Below are 16,968 nucleotides of genomic sequence, written 5' to 3'. Positions count from 1 at the left end.
TATATTCAGTTACGGCACTACACATTTGTTATTTATTATTATTTTAAAAAATATGCAACAGATATAGCTGTTTCAGCAATTGGATGCATGATCACTAGTCCATGTGAATTAAAATACTCAGAGATATTATTTGCTTTTACATCACAAAGTGCTTTTTAAACTAAGGGTAGGACCTGCACTCCAATTTGTTGTTTTTATTAGACTTTGTTCAGCTTTAGTCATAGGGGACATGTAGATAAAGAAGTAGAGACAAACTGAATATTCATTCTGAAAAGGGAATGTGCACTTAGCTTAGTAAGATAGGTGAACTTGTGTTCATTTTTAACCCTTTTTTGCCCAAGAGTTATTGACATCTAGATGCCCAGGCCAACAGCATGTGTCTGTTACCTTCATAATAACTCTGACTAATTTAGACACCAATCAATTTTATGTTTTTTTAACCCCTTCTCAACGCCACTTTACAGCCAATTAAGAGGTTCTCGATGCAAGTATGCATCAGGATCGTTCAGGCCCCCCCCCCCCCCAGTAAATGTGCTGGGAGCGCGCAGGGTGCATGCTCTCAGCACAAGAAGATGTTTACATAAAGCCACATATATGCGGCCTCTCAGTGGGTGGGAAATGCCTACAGCCAGTGGGGAGAGGTTAAAGACATACACGTATAAATAAAAAAGACTAGTTAAAAAATAGTAAATAAAATATATTTTGTACACTGTTTAAATAAAAGCTCTGTCTGTTTTTTTACTTCATTTTGTTTTTATGTTAAAGGATAGAATAACTAAAGTATTAAACCTATGGGGCTTTTCATAGAAGTCTCCAGCTTGCATGCGGTTACCATGTCATAGCTAACATACTGATCACGTCGGCTGGTGGCTGTCAAGGAGGAGAAACACTTGTAAACATATTCCCAATACAGGGCATCATTCTGGGGATCGTTTATATACAGATGTGGGCAGGGAAGGTTTAATATCCAATCATGTAGAATAGAAATGAAAAACAAAATGTTTTGCTTGCACATAATGAAATGTTTGAAGTGAACACAGCTTCACTATATTCTCATAGCTAAGTTAATTGTCTTTGCTCTCCTAGTAAGTCAACCACACACTACATGTTTGTCATCAGATACTGTATTAAGTTATATAGTATTCTAGACTGTATATAATATGAGACACTTAAAAGCTGTGTTTACTCTAAACCATTGTTCAGTTGTATGAGGCTTTCTGACAAGCCTACAGTGCTAGTAAAGTCAAATAGAAAAATAAAATCCGGTCCCCCCTGCAAGTTACCGCATACTAGCACAATATGAAAGACTTACCTGTAAAATGAAGCCCTCCAGAGGCGCTCTGTCACCACTGACAAGCATTCCATCTTCACCTGGTATTCCTTCTGGGTTCACATGTTCTGGCTGTTTGAATGGCCTAGCTGTGATGACTTCATGTGCACAGTAGTCTCTGCCACGGCACAGAGCTCTGGATCAACGGCACATTCACTATGCCCTCAATTCAGAGGAAAGTGCGCATGTGCCAGTGATGCCACCGGCTGCAAAACATGTGAATATCTCCTAAGCGTGCAACGTAACGATATAACAAATGATCCAAATTGATTGGGATCCATTCGTTTTTATTATAGTGAGTATAGCATAAATATTCTAATAAGATTCTTTTTGTATTGGGGTAGAATTTGATGGACCATTCATTTAATTTGTATGTGCGCAGCTCAACAAACAAAGTCAGTTGGGAATGGGGAAATGAATTCAACTTCATAACATAACAAATGAATGCATAATAATTACGATAAAATGAATATAGCCAATCTCCCAAAATAACAAAAGAATAACAGAACTTCTGAAAATACGAGACGATTCGGACCAACGAATATATGCTCTCCTGAGATAACGACTTGTTCCAATAACGAATCATTGTAACAAAATGAAACAAAATGATTTACTTAACGAATGGAACCTAAATAAAAAAAAATTTACATTGTGCACATGTCTAGCAACTGCCACACTGAAAGTGTTACTAAACCCACAACAGTCTATATGCAGTAAAGCATGCTTGATATACTCACTGTGGAACCTAAGGGTTAATCCACTGCAATGTGTAAAAATGCTGTTCGATCCTGACTTCTGTGATCCTTTCCTTCCAGTGCCCTCCTCTTATCTCCTGATAAGATATATCGTGTGGAGACACTCTGCACATGCTCAATTTTGTGTGTATTGCTAGAGAGGTTTTTTTTCTTTGGAGAGTGCATGTGATCAGCACAGAGCCAATCAGCACTGTCCATACATAGGTCAGGGGTTCTGAATCCTCCTAGAGCAGAAAGAACACTCCTCCTACAAGCTTCAACCAGTGCTCAGCTGGACACTGATTGAAGTCACACGACTGCTCTAACTGCTGATGAGAAAAGGTATTTAACAGTTTATATTTCCTAAAATAATAGCATATCCATGTAGTATGTACTGTGGGAGACCAGATAGAGCGAATGCAGGGTCCTGGGTTTAGTAACACGTTAAGAATTGCTAAGCTGCAATATATTACTGTATTTTTGTTTTGGGGTTTAGATTTTAAGCTTACTCTGCTCCCTCTTCCCAGCAGTGACTCAGCATCCTTCCAGCCTTCTAATCTCTTATAAAACACAGAGCAGGGGCTCTGGGAAGGGGAAGCAGGGAGCAGATAGAGCTGATTTATATGAATTTAATGGTACATTACTCCACAGTGCCTGCTGCTACAGAGGTCAGTGAGGATTTGTTTGAAAGACCATATTTGTTCAGAATGTATAAATACGTAAATGCCATATTCTGGTCACATGCCTACTTTAAATTAGAATGTATGTTACATGAAGGACACCAAAATGCAATACAATTCTGCTAGCTTAAAAAAGTAAATAATAATTTGCCTGTAAAGTCATGAGAGGGAATCAGAGGGACAGAAAGTGTTGGGAAATCTCTCCAGTGGTCACAGGGACAGCAACAAAACACCTTTTGACATTTAAGTTGGACCTTCATTTCCCAGAGACCTCATGCTTCTCATTTCTTGCCCTGACTACATGGATATACAGTTGTGTTCAAAATAATATCAGTGTGTTGAAAAAAGTGAATAAAGCTCAAAATCCTTCTAATAGCTTTTATTTCCATACACACAAATGCATTGGGAACACTACACATTCTATTCCAAATCAAAACATGAAGAAAAATATATCAAATTTGTGTTGTTCCTCTAAACAAATTGAAGAAAACTGAATATTAGACTTCAAAAAAATAGCAGTGTTTGTATTCTTCTTTACAAACTCAAACATTCACTATATAAACTGAAAAATATTTGAAGATTTTGCTTTCCTTTGAATCACTTAATTAATATTTAGTTGTATAAGCACTGTTTCTGAGAACTGCTGTACATCTGTGTTGCATGGAGTCAACCAACTTCCAGCCCAGGATGATTGGACTACATTCCACAGTTCTCTATTTCTTGGTTTTGCCTCAGAAACTGAATTTTTGATGTCACCCCACAAGTTTTCTATTGGATTAAGATCCGGGGATTGGGCTGGCCACTCCATAACGTCAATCTTGTTGGTCTGGAACCAAGATGTTGCACATTTACTGGTGTGTTTGGGGTCGTTGTCTTGTTGGAACACCCATTTCAAGGGCATTTCCTCTTCAGCATAAGGCAGCATGACCTCTTCAAGTATTCTGATGTATTCAAACTGATCCGTGATATCTGGTATGAGATAAATAGGCCCAACACCATAGTATGATAAACATCCCCATATCATGATGCTTGCGCAACCATGCTTCACTGTCTTCACAGTGTACTGTGGCTTGAATTCAGTGTTTGGGGTCGTCTGACAAACTGTCTCCGGCCACTAGACCCAAAAAGGACAATCTTACTTTCATCAGTCCACAAAATGTTGCGCCATTTCTCTTTAGGCCAGTCAATGTGCTCTTTGGCAAATTGTAACCTCTTCAGCACATGTCTTTTTTTCAACAGTGGGACTTTGCGGGGGCTTCTTGCAGATAGCTTGGCTTCACATAGGCATCTTCTATTTGTAACAGTACTCACAGGTAACTTTAGACCTTCTTTGATCTTCCTGGAGCTGATTGTTGGCTGAGTCCTTGCCATTTTGGCTATTCTTCTATCCATTCGAATGGTAGTTTTTTCCGCTTTCTTCCATGTCTTTCAGGTTTTGGTTGCCATTTTAAAGCATTTGCGATCATTTTAGCTTAGCAGCTTATCATTTTCTGCACTTCTTTATATGTTTTCCCCTCTCCAATCAACTTTTTAATCAAGGTACGCTGTTCTTCTGAACAATGTCTGGAACGACCCATTTTCCTCAGAATTTCAGAGAGAAATGCACTGCAAACAGCATGTACAACATTTGCTGCCTTCCTTCCTTAAATAAGGGCAATAATTTCCACCTGTTTTTCAAAGAATGAATGACCTCACTAATAGAACACTGTTATTATTTTGAACATGCCCCTTTCAATTAGTGATACAATTACACAGAATCAGCAGCATGCATGTCATGACTGTTGGGTCTGTTGGATTTCTATTACTCTACTACACCTGCTAGTAAATTATTTGCCATGTAGAAATATCATTTCTACCAAAAACAGTGATTGATCAGGTTAGTGATGTCTGACTGCTATTACTTTGAACAAAACTGTACATCTAAGGAGAAATGCCTTCAATGAGGTCACAAATAGCAATACAAATTTGAAAAAAGTCTGAACCATTCTCTACACTTCAAAACTGAAGCTGGTTATAGATGGTTTATTTTTTTTTTCTGTTGGGTCAGAGAGCTGAAAAAAAAATACAGATTCCTCTATTCACATGAGCAAGGTGGATAGAGGAATTTCTACCCCCACCAGGACATTGTACTATGATATCTGGACTCTCTGATATCAGACTACACTGATAAATGGCTGCAGCTGCTGATCAATAAAAGGTGTTTCAGCTTGTCCATTTACCAATCAACTTCTGTTGAACAGGTACAGCCACACACAGATCACAATTTAGCCAGTCCCTGCTGAACTGGCCAAATTTTGAACCATTTATGGCCCATGCAAAACAAAAACGTTTTCTCTTGAGTTGGGCCTCTATAAGTTTTACTCTGCTGCCAGAGTATTTTTAGGACTTTGGACTACTTTCTTCATATCCAAATTATGCTTTACATATTTGATCAGTAAAATATGGTCAAAAACCTTCTTTCTGTGGATTAAAAGCTTGCTCTGTGATAGTTGTGAATATTTATACAGCCATTAAGAACATCATATGAGTTTGAGAGGCTTAAGTCTCTTATCTGCACTTCCATTCTCCTATAAGGTTTCTCTATATAAACATTAGCTTTTCTGGTTCAGCAGTCCGAAACTGAACCTCAACAGGGCACATTGAAAGCTGTTCTAGAAATATTGCAGATGCGGGAGACTGGCGTGTCAGCTTCCCCATCCCCAAGTCACTTTGAGTCCAAATAAGAAGGATATTTTCTGTGATGCGCAGCTGTGTGATTGATGCTTGAAAACCATTTACATGTATTCAGTTCAGAGACCCAGTGTTGGCTTGCAGGTTTCTTTCAGAAACAGAAGAGGAAATGATTGCATTAATTGTAGACCTCCAGTAGGCATGATAATGTAAGCATATCTATGCAAAGCCCTTTTATTTCCTTTGCCTTTTTTTTTTCAAATCGTGCCTACTTTTTCAAGAAAAATAAATCACCATCTGCTTCATTTATCTTTTGGTCCAAATGCATACAAATAATATTTGTACTTGTAATTTGTACTGGTTGTTGACCATTTTAAGCTGAACTTGAACAGAATAGATCCATTGCTCAGTTTTGACACTAAAGCATAGTAATAATAAAATCTGATGGCTAACATATGTCGTTTGTGTGTACTTAATAAACTATTCTTTCTTATCTTTTGGCAGAGATAAATTATATTTTAATGATGTGTCATTTTGATGCAGTTAATCTTCATGCTTAGCTGTGGATGGCAAAGCTCGGTTGACCCTCTCTTTGTTTTGCCGAGACTGGAAATTAATTAAACATTGCCATTTCTTTTTCGATTTCTGTTGTAGCAACTGACCTGTAATCAAATTGTTTGTGCGCCTGCTTTTAATGATACAGTTTACTAGACGACATGGTTTCATGTGCATTCACTTGCAGATTCTTTTAAATTTTAATGCTGTGCCAGCGCAGTCACACAGGGCAAAGTGTGTATGTCTGCAAAGGAAATTTAAAAGGAAGTGGGGGAAGAGGGGGGGGGGGGACCAGGGAAATCAGAAATGTGCCTTATTGTGGATTTTTTTAGAACAAAGCCATCCGTCCGTTTCAACAGAAATTGGGGGCTAGTAATAGGTCGGATTACATTTTTCTGTTTCAGTCTATGTGGGAAGTGGTGACTTATGATCAGAAACAATTACTAACAAGATTTATTTGAAGGTTGATGTATTTTGTAGGATGTGGAAGTAATGTTCATTTTTATAGGTAATCAGGTGGAAACTCAACTTTACAGAACTCTGCAAGATTCATTTGACCTTTTGATTTATACTTGGAGTTGTTACATTGGGAATTGGGTTATGTAGCAGTTCATCTAGTTCATAGACATGGTTGAATATAGGCGTATAAGTGATATTCCATCAGGGTTTAGGCATTATGTGGCTTTCTAGCTCTAGAAGAACTACAGTTCTCAGTATTACCCAATAGGTAGCACTCACATGTACCCATAGATTCACCGTGTAGGCAACTCAGCACTCTTTACCTACCAAAAATATTTTTAAATTGCACATATATACATTTACAAGGGACATTCAAGTCAAATAAGGACTTTGAGTTTATATAATGGACAAATTTCAAGTGGAAACTGCATTTATTTTATTACATACTCCCCTGCTACATTTATACACTTTTCCCAGCATTTAACTAATGTCTGGAAAGCTTCAGCATAGAAAGATTTGTCAGTATGCCTGAACCATCCTAGGACACCCTGGAACTCTTTTAGGAGTCCAATTTCATGACAAGTTATGCGTTGATTATGCAGGATAAGGGGTTCCACATGCTGAATGTTCACAGGAATGACTGCTATGAGCTGGGAAATACCATGGCCTGGGATTGTCACTAATGGACGTACAGCCATATTTGAAATGTTTACACCATTCAAATGTCTTACTGTGGCTTAGCATCTCATCACCATAGTGTGCTTGGAGTCTTCTGTAGATATCTGCAGGTTTTACACCTTTGTTCACAAGAAACTTCATCACCACATGCTGTACCATGCACGTACTAACACTGTTGTCTGCCATCTTGATTAATGGTCTCTGGACTGGCCTGCGACATGTGTGCCCCTTATTAGTAATAGGACACGCTCGGCACTTACTACTGCATGTAGTACCACCACTCTAGCATCCCTTTTTATACCTGTAAAATTAAAAGTCCTGCTTTGACTTGAATGCCGTGTGTATATATATATATATATATATATATATATATTACAAAAAAAGGGCATAAGTAAATGCCAATTTACTGTACTATTTCACATGCAAATGCAGCAACATTTAATTTAGGTAATTACTATAAAAATACTGATGATAAATGTAATGTTTAAATAGATCAACACCCAATCACTAAAATTCTCATACAAGCTTTAGTATGTGAATGTCATTTCAGAAGTTGTTTTTAATTTTTTTTAAATATGTAGTTTTCATAAAACTATTACCTGGTGGTCCTATCATGAAGGACCTTGTTGAGACACTTCCAATTATGGGGTGATAACTGTCTTCCAGTTTTGCTCTTGAGATGTCATCTATTATACGTACCCCAATGGAGACTACAAGTGACTATGATGACTCATTTTTGCAGTCGTGATCCACTATTTTCATCAATAAACACACTTTTTGTAATGATGTTTCATCAACTTTGGAGCTAGTACATGTAGACAGGAAGCAGCAGCACTGAAATGAAAAAAGAAAGACAAAATGTAGCAGTTGTTTGATAAATAGTGCTTTAACAAATAAAGGACATCCAGTTCGGGTGTAGGTATACTTTTCTATCTTAGGTACAAATATAGCTACATTTTACTAAGGAAGCCAATATAAGAAACACTGATGATAACTTTAATGTTAGGTGGAAGTTTGAGAACTATACTGATGCAACATAGGGATACTGTGGTTTGAATTTACTAAAGGCACATAGACTGTGCACTCTCAAAGTGCAGTTACGCTCATTTTTAGTGTGCACATCCAATTGCATGCAAGCAAAAAATGTTTTTTTTATTTACCTTGCACCTGATTTGGTATCCTTTACAAAGTGAATCTTCATCATATTAATTAAGCTCTGGGGAAAATTGGTGCACAGTCTGTTTGCCTTTAGTAAATCCACCCCTACATGTTTTATATGCATTTTATTATATTTTAGATATAATGCTCCAAGTTAAGTAAAAGAGTACAGTGATACAGATCGCACCTGAACCTATGGTTGAGGCCAGATTTACATGGTCACTATACAGAAGACACATGGCACAGCACATTGGCTAAATGGTTAGCACTTCCTCCTGGCAGTACTAGGGTTGTTGGTTCAAATCCCAGCCACGGCACCTCCTACCAGGAGTTTGCATGTTCTCTCTGTGCCTGCGTGGGTTTCCCCCGGGTACCCCAGTTTCCTCCTACATCCAAAGACATGGTGGTAGGTTAATTGGATCCTGTCTAAATTGGCCCTTGTATATGAATGTGAGTTAGGGACCTTAGATTGTACGCCCCTTGTGGGTTAGGGACTGATGTGAATGTACAATATATATGTAAAGCTCTGCGCAAATTGACGGAGCTATATAAGTACCTGAAATAAATAAATCTTACTCTTCTTTTTGAAAGCACCACAATGCAATGCACATAATCTGCATTGCAGTCCACTGTAATGCAGATGAATAGTTTTATTGCATTGGGGTGCCATTTACAATAAATCTAAATGAATGGCACCACAATCCACTGATATGTGCTTGGGTTGTGGTACTGTAAGGGTTTGATTTACTAAAACTGGAGAGTGCAAAACCTGCTGCAGCTCTGCATAGAAACCAATCAATTTCCATTTTTTTTTCAAAGCTTCATTGAACAAGCTGAAGTTAGAAGCTGATTGGCTACCATGCACAGCTGCATCAGATTTTGCACTCTCCAGTTTTAGTAAATCATCCCCTATGTGTTACTGCAACACAAAGGTGTAAAGTTGTCCTGCTTTGCTGAAATATGGGCAGGGTTTTGTGGACTTGACCACAGTTAGGGTGGCCATATCTTGCTCAAAATATAATTATACAAAATGATGTTGTTTATACAGTATACTGTACATGTTAACTATTTACGGGCTATGTCAGATTTCACCTCTAAAATAGCTTTTACTTTTAATTTGGTGTTATTACATCTGAGACCATACTAAGGTCATTTAATAAAGTTAAAGTGATACTAAAGATTCAGCTTAAAAAAAACCAAAAACAAACAAATTTGTCATACTTACCTGGCCTGTGCAATGGTTTTGCACAGAGCAGCTCCGATCCTCCTCTTCTTGTGTCCCTCGCTGGTGATCCTTGCTCCTTCCCCCTCTGAGTGCCCCCAGAGCAAACTGCTTGCTCTGGGAGCATTTGCACATGTTCATTCCTGAGCCAATGGTGCTCACTGCTGAGTCTTAGCCAGTGAGGAAGGAGAGACCCAGCAGAGCCACTGTTCTCATGCACAATGCTGGATCGAGGAAAGTATTTGGGGGGCTAAGGGAGGGGGGAGCTGCACACTGAAGGTTTTTAACCTTCATGCATAGAGTGCATGAAGGTAAAACAACCTCCAACCTTTACAAACACTTTAATTTCTCAGTGATTGAATATTATGACAGAATTGTTTACATTTAAGTTAATCACACATATTACAATCTGTTTTTACAATATCGGTACATTCTCACACAGTCACAATTATGTAGTACAAGAGCCTATCCGTCCATTATATATTCAGTTCGCAAGGTCCTTTTACTGCAAATTTGTTGGTAAATTAAGGATTCTAGAATTTGACTGAAATATGTGTGGCTAGCTGTAGACAAAATTACCCTTATTCATACCACGTCTGCTTGAATCCTAATTTTTATGTATAAAAGTGATAATATTTCTTTGTTATTTAACTGGAAAGGATTATGGCCAGATCCAGTAGGTACTTTATAGGAAATATATTTGTTTTGCACCTAACCATTTCCTTTCATCTAATAAAAACAAGATAGCACATTGGTGAGTTTGCAGGTTCCCAGATGTCTGTGCTAGAAAGTCATATTTTTTGTGGACATAAAAGAAATTAATATATAATACAGAGATCTGGGCCATTCATCTTGAATCTTTTTTTATTTCGAAGGTCACAATACATTTCTTGATTCATTGAAAGGAACATTATTGCCTAAGCTCTCAAACTCTGCTAATAGCAGTTCTTGTGTTCTCTCAAAGGAATAGTTCTCTATATTAAAGTGACTGGGATGATGAAATTCTATGTCTGCCCTGAACACAAGTTTACAACAACCCTAAAACTTCCAGAGATGACTTCATTTATTTTAAGTCATAAGCAAGAGCAAAGGAAGGTGCTCAAAGATGGGGTAGATGGAAGACCTTTTAAAAGCTTTACTCAAGGCAACAATACATATATGAGAGCTGTTTAATTTGCACAAAGATTTGTACTTCTGTCCATCCTGTCCTGTTATTTCCCTGCTCCTAGTGTGTGAATGGATAGTGAAGCAGAAGCAGATTGATAAGCTCATCTTTGTCACTCTACTCTCTCCTCCTAGCAGTATGTTCCTTGTAAGCGCATGATCACTGCAGCTCAACTGATTGGCTCCATGGTGCTGTGTTTCCAGCTCCCATTCTGTGTTCTGCTGTAGAGTGACTGCAAAATGCTGATACCTAGTAGAAATTCAGGCGTCTGCACCAGTTGCTTTTAATAATACACAGTGATTTTTTTTTATATGGTGTCATGGAAATTTTGTATTGTTGGTCGAACTTTAAATGTGTCATATATGAGTGTTATTCATATGTCTCTCGTGTGGCTTAATTAAAGCTCTGAAGGCTGCAATTGGGCCATGCGCATGTACAATGTATGTATTACAGTACTCAGCTTGGTAATGGATGAGATGGCAGATCTGCGCTTATAGACCGGCGTGTATACCACCACGGCATTCGATGCGAATGTCGCTGGCAGTAGACCGTGGGCCTGTATCCACATATCAGCAGCATAGTACCACATGGGCTTCATAACGCAAGGCGCCAAGCGGTGTGAACTCCACGTGTAGGCTTATGCATATCTTACAACCCATTACCAACTTGAAACTGTATCTTGGATGGATGTGTTTTAATAAAGATCGTATCGGGCCCATCCAGGTACAGACTGGTGTTTAGCTTAGGGAATACTTGTACAAAGGATTTGCATGCCAATGGGAGCTAGTAGGACAGGAAATATGACCTCAGATGGCTCATGGGGGGGAAGGGGAGGAAGTCTGCTGACCTCAGATGGCTCATGGGGGGGAAGGGGAGGAAGTCTGCTGACCTCAGAAGGCTCATGGGGGAGGACCAGTGATAGATAATAGGAAAGGCTATGCTCCAATCGGAATGTACATCCTGTGTATAGGCACTCCCCATTGCATTGTTCGGTGGGAGGGGATTGACTTTATTCATGTGGGGGGCATGTGGGTATTTTTAATAAAACCAAAGGCTGAGTCTAAAACCAGCCCGGATGTGAATTCAACCATCATCCTGAGAGTGTCGTTTGATCATTCTAGGGTAACGGAGCTCCATCATCCCCACATTTCAACAGAAGCTAAAAGTAGTTGGATGGGCAGGAATCGTGTAGTTTAGCTACAGTCGTGGTAAGCGAGATTCACACAGCTTTATGGGGGATTTCTGCGCATCCAACTGCGAGTACTAACGGTAAGGAGAAATTCGTTAAAGCGAATTTCCAAGACAATGGTGACAACAAAAGTTTCTGTTTCATATTGTGTCCTATGCCTGCTCACTGGAGAATAATCAGCAGCTTGATTATTCTAATTGATTAGGCAGTTAGCAAGCTGAAGACAAAGTAAAGGAAGCTGTAAACTGTCCTGGAAACATGGTTGCCATCAGCCTGGCTACGTATTGTGGCAAAAGTGTGGGAATACAACACGATTACAGATCCTTTGTCAAGTAAAACAGTTGTCATCTACTTCAACATTTCTTATTTATGTTAGTCTTATTAGTTTTAAATGCCATTTTTGTAGCTATTAAAATACATTTTTATACAGAGTTTAGTGTTTTAAAGTAGGTTAGTCAGAAAACAAGCACATTTATGAACATCACAGGCTAAAAGAACCAATTATATTAGAAACGTCTGTGAAAAACATCTAAAACTAACTGCATCCTCAAAGACTAACTCTGGGACATCAGAGCTACTCTGTGCATCAGTAAAATGTAAGCGCAGGCCAGGGCATTATTAAGATGCCCCTTCAGAGGACGACTCCATGACTCCCTGCCAGGGGTGGACTGACAACTCATGGGGCCCCTGTGTCCTTGCCCAAACTCAAAAAAGCCTATGAAAAAGGTACCAGGGGCATCTCATGGGGCCCCCTACTAACTCTGGGCCCTTGGGCAATGCCCGAGTTTCTAAATGGTCAGTCCTCCCCTCCTCCCTGCACTGACAGCATGTCTTTAGTCTTCCTGGGTTGAATGATGCTGGGAGTTCTTCAAACCAGAAGACTGTGGTAGAAAAGGGGTACTATGTGGAACAGCATTGAACGAGAGTAAGCATTGCTACAAGAGCTGATTTTCTTTACCTCAAGAATTACTTAAAAAAGTTTAAAGTATATCTAAAGTTTTGTGCTTTTTTTATGGGTTGATAGAGTAGAGAATGGGTAAAGCCCTTATCAGTTTTTTTTGCCTAGGTCTCATTGGTGTGATTTCCCTATCCTGTCCTGGAGACACAACAGTACATTAGAAAAAAATCTCTCCAAAGTAAGGGAAAATCCCCTTTTTATTGTCACCAGGTCAGGTGCCATCTGTGCAAGTTTTCACCTCAATTCTTGTTCAGGTGAAACTTTTCATTTTTGGATTACCTATCCAAAAAATGGTCTTGGTGATAATGGTCACCAAGACCAAAAATAAGAGAGTGGATCTCCCCAACATAGACAAAGACAGAGATTATAACCTTTCTCTGCTCTATCCAAGGCCACATATTTTGGAATATACTGTACACCTAATCATTTATGTATTTTAAAACAGATGAGGATACATTTTGAAATGGACCAATGATGTTGATGTTTTAAGTATTATAAATATATTTTCTTCTGTTAGTTAATTGGAGATGTTTGTTGTCATTGAGCTGCAGCTCTTTTCCGGATGGAAGACACAGAGCAGTCCACTGAGACAAATAACGGCTTGGGAAGCAGTAAAACACCACTAGGCATGCTGTAAAGACTAATTTGACAGCATGAGTGATAATGCACTCAACTTTTTTCACCATAAACTTTTTATTTACAAGCTAGAGTGCATCTGTACCTACTTCTTGCTCTGGGAAATCAGCAGCTTCTATACAATGTTGTTGCTTTTTTTAAGTACATTCCAGTTTACCAATAAATCAGTTACTGGTACAGCAATCTGGAGTACAGCTGACACAGGCTCAGAAAGTGGTTCTAGGTTACACCCCCATGAGCTGAATCAAACGTTTCCTGTCCTTATTCAATAGGAGCTATTTTTTTCTGTGCTCATTTTTTAGGGAAGTACCTTTCAGCAACCAATTAGCATTCAGTTTGCTTAAGTAATGAATTCTGAACCAGTTAAGGCGATATAATTACTATGTTGAAGACTACCTAAGCTTTGCCTTCACCAGTCTTAGTTGCATAAATAGTTTTGGTTCATAGATCAGCATATCTCCAGTGAAATTCATAGTACAGTGGCATGAAGGATATTTTGTGTTAGCATGCATAATTTAGTGCACTTCATGAATCTTAAAGTATTGATGAGTTTGCCAAGTTACATCGGGTTTAAGAAGTAGAAACAAAGCATGAGAAACATGTCACACTTGCTGCATGTCTGCACTGTCAGTTTGGAATCCACTGAGATATCATACGCAGTGGTTACATAATCCTGTTGTTTGAAATATTCTAAGAACTGGTGTCATCAGTCTGGTCCCTTGATCTTTGGGGAAAGAACATTATGTGTTGATTCTAATCAGCGAGGCAGTGCTCTCTATATTTTTTTAAAGCTGCCCTAGTCTTACCATATTGGCAGAAGCATTGCTGCCTTGGGTTAGGTACCTGCCAAATACCCAGACTGTAGGTATATTGTAGTGCTTAGATTTTGAAGCAGCTATTTATAATTAAAGATTGAGAGTACCCAAACTCATAAGCACCATCACCTTCACCATCACCTACATTTGAGGCATTTTTTTCCTAATCCATGGTTGTGCAATAAGAAAAATTTAATTAAGTAATGTTTTGGGCAGGGGCAGGCTGACCATTCGAGCACTTGGGCACTGCCCGAGGGCCCGGGGTCAGTAGGGGGCCCCATGACATGCCCCTGGTACCTTTCATTGGCTTTTTTGGGTGTGGGTGAGGACACAGGGGTCCCATGATCCCCTATTGCCCGGGGGCCCCATGAGTTGTTAGTCTGCCCCTGGTTTTGGGTATTAGGGCAAGTTGGGTTATTTTAATGAGACTTATTCAGAGCTGTATTGTGGTAACAAGGTGATGTTTTAATGACCTAGTAGTAGGACAAACATTACAATATAAGCAAATCTAAAAATAACCAACATGTAGTAATCATTCAGAAAAAAAAATTCAACTTGATTAAGGATTATACTGCCCAGGAGGGCTTCATAAGGAAAGCATTTGGTGTGTTGAACCAAAGATTAGTAATAAATGACCTAGTAGTAGAAAAAAACATTACAATATAAGCAAATCTAAAAATAACCAACATTTAGAAATCATCCAGATACAATTTCAAGTCTATTTGGGGTTGTACAGCCTAGGAGGGCTTCATAAGGAAAGCTTTCGATGTGCTGAGCCACAGTTTGCCAATCAGATCAATTCTTTAAAAAAACTTTAAATGCAATCAAGAATGATGATCAATATGATACATGTTTACAAATGCATGCTGGTTAAAATCAGCCCGATTTCAAACTTTTTTCATTTCATTAGCATGTATTTTTAGTGTTAGGTTTAGAATACATAGACCTCCATGTACAGTTTAATTCCTGCATACTGTATATAAACATATGCATGCAATAAATGTATTGCATTTTCATGTCCTGTACTGGCAAACACAGTTTGTACCTTTACATTGCTACATGCTGCAAATTTGATGAAGCAGTGCACAAGCTTGGCACCACAGGTCTGAAAGACATTGGGGACCTTTCTTTGCATGTATTTGCCCACAAATAATGTAGAAAGACTGGCACAGAGTTGGGTAGTTGCAGTATCACCATTTTAATAAAAACTCAGAAAGTTAGACAATAATAATATTGACACAGTTACTTTTATGACACTTTGCTTATTTGCATTCACTGCGGTCTTTTGAAGCAGATTAAATGAATTTAAATATTTAACTTCTTATACAGTATATCTGCTTTGTAGTTTGCTTCTAGTTGGCCCATTTTGTAAAAACAAAAATCACAGAGCCACTGGAATTGGAGCTGTGTTTAGTAGGGGTTCCACATGCTATCTGCATCCTGTACTAACTACCAAATGTAATCCTTTTCATTATAATGAGGCATGTTCACCACATTAATAGGGCAACAGCTATGCTAGCCTAGTGGCCTGTTCATGGTTTCATACAAAACACCCTAAATATTTGAATTCATTTCCAGATTTTTTTATGTATTGTTTTGCAAAGAGCACCGATCTTCAGCAGCAATGCATTTTATGCTCTTGCAGTGTACAAAGAGGTTGCTTACTCAGATGTAGCCTGTTTATTGGATACTTTATCACTTTTTAACATCCTTCTGACTTTATTGCTTGGAGTGATATAATTTCCTATAAGCATGTCTTTAAAGGAAAGCAAATTAAATCCTGTCAAGCATTTTAAGACGTAATGTGGTCTGTTTTTATCTCCAGGACTTGTGCAAGCAGTGAAACCGAGAGTGAGGCTGGAGATTACATGGACCAGCAATACGATGACCTTAACAATAAAATGAATTTGGTGACAGATCCAACTGGATTCCTGAGGATGGTCAGCAGGAACAACACATTCAACAGGTACAATGTACTACAAGGAGGTTAATGTAAAATGGTGCATGTTTTTTGCACCTCCTTATAACCAGTTCATTGTAAAATGGCCACTGACTTATGTCAGCTTTGCCCGTGCAATTCCCGTGATACGAGTTTTAAAGCAAGTCAATTAGTGTAGACATTTCTGCAGCTGCAGAGGAACGACACTCCATAAAATGCAAATGTTATTATTATGAAATTGTTCTTTATCTCAACTATTATGAGAGCCCTACATAACTCACTGTGGAACATAATTGGCTTCCGTGAGCAGATCTAATTATCCATAGAGCAGCAATCTGTTCTGCTCCGTCATATTTTACATTACTGCCTGTAGCGGCCATCCCTGGTTACTGGTGAATCTGGAGGATCTGTGCATGACTCTTAGTATTTTGGAGAGGTGAACAGTAACACAATGAAGCTTATCTAGTAGTATTCTAAAGTGCACTGATGTGTAGTTATCCTTAGCAACCAATTAGATTTCTTCTGTCCTCTGTTTAACCACTTGCCCTCCAGAGGATTTACCCCCCTTCCTGATCAGGCCATTTTTTGCGATACGGCGCTGCTTACTTTAACTGACAATTGTCATGCAATGCTGTACATAAATTAAATGAAATTTATGTCCTTTTTTCCCCACAAATAGAGCTTTCTTTCAGTGGTATTTGATCGCCTCCGTGGTTTTTATTTTTGTGCTATAAACAAAAAAAGTCCAACAATTTTTAAAAAAACTATATTTTTGACTTT

At 38.6% G+C, this 16,968-nt stretch overlaps 1 protein-coding gene across 2 annotated transcripts in view; it reads left to right on the top strand.

Moving 5' to 3' along the window:
• TTC28 (tetratricopeptide repeat domain 28) overlaps nucleotides 1-16,968 on the top strand; it is a 670,967-nt gene that overhangs the window by 492,385 nt on the left and 161,614 nt on the right. For both annotated transcript variants that reach the window (XM_089692516.1, XM_089692515.1), the window contains exon 12: nucleotides 16,075-16,215. In XM_089692516.1, the coding sequence (XP_089548642.1) occupies nucleotides 16,075-16,215 (141 nt within the window). The remainder of the gene's footprint in view (nucleotides 1-16,074; nucleotides 16,216-16,968) is intronic.

This window comes from Staurois parvus, unplaced genomic scaffold, assembly GCF_062004578.1.
Source record: "Staurois parvus isolate SC_StPar_1 unplaced genomic scaffold, SC_StPar_1.0 ptg000589l, whole genome shotgun sequence".
In the NCBI taxonomy this organism is placed as follows: Eukaryota; Metazoa; Chordata; class Amphibia; order Anura; family Ranidae; genus Staurois; species Staurois parvus.
The sequence above is the reverse complement of the archived record's forward strand: the minus strand, read 5'-3'. Positions and strand labels throughout refer to the sequence as shown.